We start from the raw sequence: 7,040 nt of genomic DNA, 5'->3' as shown, positions 1-7,040 counted from the left end.
TACTGGAGAGTTTAATTTCACAAAGATACCTTCTGACATTTAAGTTGGATCTCCTACATTGTTTAGCCGCAGCCAATCTACTGGCGCCTCAGCCTCTTCTATGACTATTTCTCAGGAAGCAACTCTGCTTATACAGCCAATGAGAAATAGAAGCCGTGCCACTGGTGAGCCGTTTCAATTACCAGGACATCCCCGAGATCTAACCTACTTTACCCCTGCTCCGAAAGCCAGCATCCCAGGAGCCTACAATGGAGTGGAGACAGTGGTCAGGAACCGGAATGTGATTTCATCTTCCCAACAATAAGAACCGACAACACAAGGAAGCAAGACATTCCAACCTCCTTAATTTCCAACCCACATTGGAAAGAGGAAGAATTTCCTTAAACCCTCTAGAAAGACTACATGAAGTACTTGAAAAAAATCCAAGTGAATGCTAAAATTATGTATTTGTATGTATTTCTTCAGAAGGCACACCTGTCGAGTAGCAGAGGAAGTCTCGCCACACCATCTATCTATTCTCTGTCCCCCAAATTTTGTCAGCACTTTAAGGTCAGAGCTTTCTTTATGCAGGGGCCAGGAGCTGGACAGGGACAAGGACTCAACAGAAAATTGTAATAGGGGCAGCAGAAAGAGATATTTTTGTATCCAACATAATTTTATTTCGACACAAGACAAAACTGTAACCTTTTTTTCTATTACATGGAAGTTAGAGCATTCAAATGTCATAAATACAAGCAGAAGGAGGCAACTTGATGGTGATCGCATGAATAAGAGGGAAATGGCATGGAATTGCCCTGGATCCTCATAGAGAGAGAGGCCATCTAACCTATGACCCATTGACAAATCTGTCTTGATATACCCTGTACTTAAGTAAAGCTTCTCAAAAGGCACATTGGAAATAAGCATGATTCGGGATGGTATTTAGGGTAAGATACCCTAGAATAGCGGTTCCCAATCTGTGAGCTGCGACCCGCCTTGGGCCGGAGTCACATATCAGATATCCTGTAGATCAAGTATTTACGTTATGAGGACACTAGCTACTTCACTTACGATGCTGATGTCTGCCTTGGACAGAAGTTCGGCCCCTGGCGGTGATCTTCATTTTCTTACTCGTTTTCCTGGGAGGGCTCATCTTTCTGAAGCAGCCACACCTCATGATTTCTATCAACTGTCTGGAAAGGACTGCCGTAGCTGGCAGTGTAAAAGACCTTTTCATTGAAAACCTTTCCTTCTTCCCTCAAAATGTTCGCTAATGTCAAAAGTTGTTCTTGATTCTTTTGGCCACTGGAGAATCCGTCAAAGGACCTAGAGGGGAGAAAGGGACTGGGCATGAGGGGCTGTACTATGGATACCAATGCTAATCTGAGATGAACAGCAGGGTCTGGTGCCCTGAAAGCCGCAGGAAGTGGCTTCCAGGCAGCCACTGACCTTCATGGCTCGGCTCATGAAGTTCCCTTAGGAGGGGCCCAGGAACACTCGTAAGTACCATCCACTGACTTATTTGGAACTCGCATCTTCTTGTGTGGACTAACATAGGCAAAAGTTACCCTAGGACCTTATGAAAATGTACATTGAGGGTGTGTCGGAGAGGGCCCAAGTGCATTACTAGGAACTTCCCAGAAACAAACTAACGCTTCAGTTTAGAGAACCACACAGAAACTCTCCCAGACAATCACTCCTCTTCCACACTCCATGTCCCTTATCTCCCTCTCAACCCCCTCTCTCCCTTCCTTCTTTTCCTCTTATATACCCTGAAAGTCACTATACATCAGGGAGTCTTGCTATATAGCTCAGGCAACCCTTAGAGGCATTACGTTATTGTGGGTTATGTGTACACTGTGTGAAGATGTATTCACTATGATTGGTGTAATAAAGAGTTGAACAACCAATAACTCGGCAGGAGAGACAGGTAGGACTTCTGGGGAGAGAGAAAGGAAGGGGAAGAGATGACAGAGGCACAGGGGAGACGCCAGGAGACATGGACAGAAAACAAGAGATACCAGAAGAAAGAAAGGTGAAAAAAACACATTGTAAAACATAGATTAATAAAATCAGGTAAATTTAAGTTATAAGCGTTAGTGGGACAAGCCTAAGCTAAGATCAAGCTTTCATAATTAATAATATGTCTCCATGTTATTTGTGAGTGGGTGGCCCAAAGAAAAATCTGACTACACTATGTTACCACCCCAATGTTGGCATTATGAAGTGTGCCATCACGCTGGACTTCATTGCGTTCTGTTGTGGTTGCTGCAACTAAGATGGAGTCTTAGTTGCTCAGGCTGGGTCAGAACTCTCAGGTTTAACTTAACTCCTGCCTCTGCCTCTCAAGTACCTGGGACTACAAGAGTGTGTCAACAAACCCAATTCAGATACTCAGTCAAATGCCTTCCCCTTTTCTTCTTCTGGGGCAAAGAGAACACAGTGGATTACAGATGAATACAATATAATTTGGATGCCTATGCATCTGTAGTCAAATGAAAGAGATCAACATTTTCACCGCATTACCCGAACATCCCGAGAAAGTATTTTAACAGAGATAGGACCAAAGGGCTCTAGGAATACTAAGGATTGGGACCAGTCCAGGCCAATAGGTGTCTTCTGAGTTGGTCTTAGAATGAAGGATGGTTTTCCTGAACAAAGGAAGGATAAAGTAAAAACACCATCATAGGAAAGCATAAAATGAGATCCAAAAGGAGAGGTGAAGCCAGAAGCAAGACCTTTGCATATTAACCTATGACCTTCCGGGACTATGCTACACGATGCTGAGCAGAGAGGAAGCTGATGAAATCTGAGTAAGAACGTAGGGCGAGAGACAGGACAGATTAGTGGATGGAGATGCTACAAGGACAGGAAGGGAAAGAGGATAAAAGTTTAGTCAAGCACATAAGTGTCCCCAGACAAGGTCACCGCAGCACACTGACCTGCTTAAACACAGGACATGTCGGGACAGTGGGTTTTACTTAGAAGGTGAAAAATGAGAAACAAAGAGTATTTTTAATATGCTTCACTGGTATAAGTTTTCTTAAAAATGTGCCAATGCAAAAGCAAGAACCAACCAACCAAACCAAAAGAACCGGTCTGGCAGCCTCAGATAAAACATAATCCTTCAAAGAAGAGCAAAGACCATGTCTATTCAAGTCAACAATGTCTCCCCATACCGAGAGGCACAGTGGCAGATGGTAATCAAGGGCTGGGCCACCACAGCCAATCCCCATTATAGCTATACCTAATGGAACTGTGGGAGAGGGCATAGCGCATCATCTTAGAAGAGGGACGGGTATGTGATTGTAGCCTGATAGAAGCTATGGGGAGGTAACTCTAAAACAGCGGTCTTCAACCTTCCTAATGCTATGACCCTTTAATACAGTTCCTTATACTGAGGTGACCCCCAACCATAAAGTTATTTTGCTGCTGCTTCAAAACTATAATTTTGCTACTGTTATGAATTGTAAATATCTGATATGCAGGATTTCCGATGTGTGACACCCCCCACACACACACATCTCAAAGGGTTGTGACACACTGCTCTACCCCATGATAACTGCTGGACTTGCGAGCACCCAAACTCATGGGATACAGCTGGGTGGGGGCATCAAGGGCCTAATCCCTGTCCAGCACAGCTTTGGTGGTCCAGTCTCCAGTCCAATGAACCTGAGGAGCAAAGCCCTGACTCAAAAAGTTGAATCTAAAGTCTTGAGATTTGGGTCTTGGGGCCCATGACTAGTTCCCCATATGGGATGCGGATGTCTCTCCCATGCGTGCCACGGTGTTGTGCCTTGGAGCCCATAGCTTGTTTGACTTTAGAGGCCCACAGCTGGTAAGAATTTGCTTTGGGATGAATCATGCCTTGAGTCTCAGCCAGATTTCATTTGGATGATATTTAAATGAGTCTTCTGAGTCAGTGCTGAAATTCTGGTGTTGCAGGATATTTGTTTACACTGTGTGAAGATATGTCACGGTGACGGGCTTAATAAAGAGCTAAACCGCCAATAGCTAAGCAGGAGAGAATAGGCAGGACTTCAGGAGAGATGCAAGTAAGATACTGAAGAAGCTGGACATATGGTAACGAGGAGAGCCACATGGCAGAACTCAGATTAATAGAGACAAGTTAATTGAAGTAGTAAGAGCTAGTTGGGGAAAAGCCTGCTAAGGCCAAGCTTTCATAATTAATAATAAGTATCCATGTTATTTGTGAGCTGGTGACCCAAAGGAAAGTCTGACTACACCCTGGGTTAATGGAATGGAACTGAATGCATTTTGTATGAGAAAGACACAAAGTTCATGTGCTCGGGACAGAATGCTGTGGACTCAATGTCTGTATCTCTCAAAAATTCATACTGAACTCCCTAATCACAAATGTGATGGTTTTAAGAGCTTCTGGAGGGTTATTAGGTCATGGGGGTTGAACCCTCATGAAAAAGAACATGACCCTTACAAAGGGATCCAAGGTGCTCATATAAACCAGAGAACGGTCCCTAGCCAGTCACTAAAACTCTCAGTGCCTTGAACTTGAACCCAGCTTTTAGAAAGAGCTACAAAATACAAATGTCTGTTTGTTATAAGTTACAGAGTCTATAGTATTTGTTTTGGCAGCTCAAGCAGACTAAGATAACATTATATACTTTTTTTTAAAAAAAGGTATTATTGTTCAGGTCTACCTAGATTATGGTCATGGTGGCCCTATACTCTGGGTGATATAATTGGTGCTATGTTTTATATGGAAGGTATATAATAGACTTTTCAATAAATAGATTTGAGTGACATTTTAAAACTGAGTTAGTAGGAAAACACCATGAATGCCTTAGGCTGTGCTTATGGAAGGGCAAAAAGTCTGCTGAAATTGCTTAGGGGGCAAATGGCAAGCACACACGGGTGAAACAGGCTGGTGGCCAGCGAGCCCTGACCGCTTACCGTACAAACACAGTCATCCCAGCTCTGTCTTCAATGAAGACATCTGACTCTGAAGGCCTGGGGGGATCGGATTGCTGCTCGGAGGGGACGCACAGGGAGATGGTAATGGTAGACTCGCTAAAAGGACTTGAGCCGGGCTCCACGTAGCTCGTCACTGGAGCGGTCAGCTTCATTTTCATCTCTGCAGCATGGAAAAAGGAAATCACCTTCAGTGTGTTCACGGCTAATCTGAATTTTAAAAGCCACCTTTATGTGAATTTTTGACTTACTTTATAGCACCAATATAAATATGCCCCCTTGAGATAATGTCTCATCTTTTAAAAATGGGTGGCGGTGGAATGGCAATTATTTATAATCTACATTAATGTTTTCTGTAGTGTTGTGTTCTGGGGTTAATGAATTTTATTTTCAAACATAAAAGAGAAATTACAGAGAACATGAGACAATTAATCATTTTTCTCTTTACAACTCAGAAAATGAGGTCCTATAGGCTAAGAGACCTGCAAAGTTATACAGATACATACACAAATACACACATGGGGGGGGCAAGGGAGAGGGAGGGAGGGAGAAAGAGAGAGAAGACAGTGAGTTCTGACTAGCGGTTCATGCTCCTGTACATCTCCCTGTCCCCTGGTACCACTAGTTAGCATTCACAAATTATTAGCGACACTTGCCACATAGGTAAGAATTTCTCCCTAGTCACAGAATCCCCCCCCACCACCACCATTTCATCGAACAAAAATTGGGGATGAATAGAATTAAGCAGCACCTTCCTCTAGCTACACTAAGCTTCCTGAGGCCAATCGCATACAGTAACATGAGGTTTCCAATGGTCTGGTTATTCATCTATTACAAACGAGGATTTCTTCGCTACGTTTAAACTCAATAGTCTGAGGATCTCAGCGGGTACTTTCACCTTTCTCATTTTTGCCTTGAATGTAGCCATTCAGTTTTGTGAAGCCAGTCTGGATGGCTGAATCCCAGTCCATAGACTCCACACAAGTGCTGACCCACTTGGCAGGTTCGTAGTGTCGGATCTCATAACTTCCGGGCTAAAATGGAAAGGAGAAAACTTTCAGTAGCAACTCCTGGGCATTGGGATGTGAGAGGTAGCAATACAGGCAGCCTTAATCCCCAGCCTACCAGAAGACTGCTGACCAAGGAATTGCTGGGGCCTCAAGGTCTAGCCTGAGATTCCAGTCTTTAAGAAGGGCCTCTCTGGAGATCTCCCTATGGGATAGGGGAGCTGATACTGCCCTAAGGCCATGTTAAATGAAACTAGCATCCCTTATATAGAAGTACTGGGTCTGCATAATAACCAGTTCCTCTCCACTTCTTCCACCTCAGACAGGAAGTGGAGGCTTGACTCTCACCTGGGGGGCGGCGGGGTTGAGGCGTCAGATAAACAAAGCATCTCCTGCCTGGTTTATGCAGGCTATGAAATAGCACTTTTTACTTAACTCGATGGCACTCTTCGATCTCACGATAAAGTAGTCCAGAAGCAACCCCTTCAGGCTCTGGAAAACACCTACCTGGGGCTCTGTGTCCTCTGGAGCCTTCCAGCTTGGCATCTCCACCGCAGGCTCCACTACGTCCTCGGCCGCCCCGAGGTCTGGTTCTGGCTCCTCGGCCATGGGCAGGGATAGCTCGCCAGGGGCTCGCGCCTGGGTCTCCCTGTTTGTGGGCACTAGTCACCTTGTCCTGAGTCTCCGCCCCCGCGGGTGTACCGCCTTGCACCCCTTACGGCGGGTCGCAGGTCGGAGCGCGAGGGGGGTGGTGATCCCGAGGGAGTCAAGTCCTCACCCCGCCCATGCACCAGCCCTGGCCACGCCCCTCCACAGGGATAGGAAGAAGGGCCAGAATCAGCCAGCTGGCCTGTCACCACCGGCTCTTCTGCAGAGTCTCTGCCGCCCAGGTCTTCCTTTTGCATAGCCCGGCAGTGGGTAGCAGTGGGCGGAGACCTGAGCAGCTGCTATTAGGTTTCTGTGGAACAGGTCTGGGCACCTCTCCCCGGGCGGCAGACAGACGCTGTCAGCTCCTCTGCAAAACCAGTCTCCTCCCAGCCACAGCAGGGTACCACCTGCCCTTCGGGGGCCACTTAGCAGCAGCCGGAGCTCAGAGACTACCAG

The 7,040-nt window shown here is 45.8% G+C and overlaps 1 protein-coding gene across 1 annotated transcript; it reads right to left on the bottom strand.

Annotated features, from left to right (window-relative positions):
- Nucleotides 1–634: 634 nt before the first annotated feature.
- Hebp2 (heme binding protein 2) lies at nucleotides 635–6,812 on the bottom strand. The gene is made up of 4 exons (XM_087911588.1): nucleotides 6,444–6,812; nucleotides 5,828–5,963; nucleotides 4,912–5,092; nucleotides 635–1,305 (listed from the first exon to the last, which is right to left on the bottom strand). Exons 1-4 carry the CDS (start codon nucleotides 6,543–6,545, stop codon nucleotides 1,107–1,109), a joined length of 618 nt encoding a protein of 205 aa, XP_087767714.1. The 5' UTR covers nucleotides 6,546–6,812; the 3' UTR covers nucleotides 635–1,106.
- Between the last annotated feature and the right edge of the window lie 228 nt (nucleotides 6,813–7,040).

Source organism: Myodes glareolus, chromosome 1, assembly GCF_982192425.1.
Source record: "Myodes glareolus chromosome 1, mMyoGla1.1, whole genome shotgun sequence".
NCBI lineage: Eukaryota > Metazoa > Chordata > Mammalia > Rodentia > Cricetidae > Myodes > Myodes glareolus.
The sequence above is the reverse complement of the archived record's forward strand: the minus strand, read 5'-3'. Positions and strand labels throughout refer to the sequence as shown.

What these genes read in the sequence shown, in the direction of transcription:
- Hebp2 (XM_087911588.1), bottom strand. Translation starts at nt 6,545, where the DNA reads ATGGCCGAGGAGCCAGAACCAGACCTCGGGGCGGCCGAGGACGTAGTG. An exon ending in CAGAGGACACAGAGCCCCAG is followed by an intron (nt 5,964 to 6,443) that starts GTAGGTGTTTTC and finishes TTTCCATTTTAG; the next exon opens with CCCGGAAGTTATGAGATCCG. An exon ending in GGGATGACTGTGTTTGTACG is followed by an intron (nt 1,306 to 4,911) that starts GTAAGCGGTCAG and finishes TCTCCCCTCTAG; the next exon opens with GTCCTTTGACGGATTCTCCA.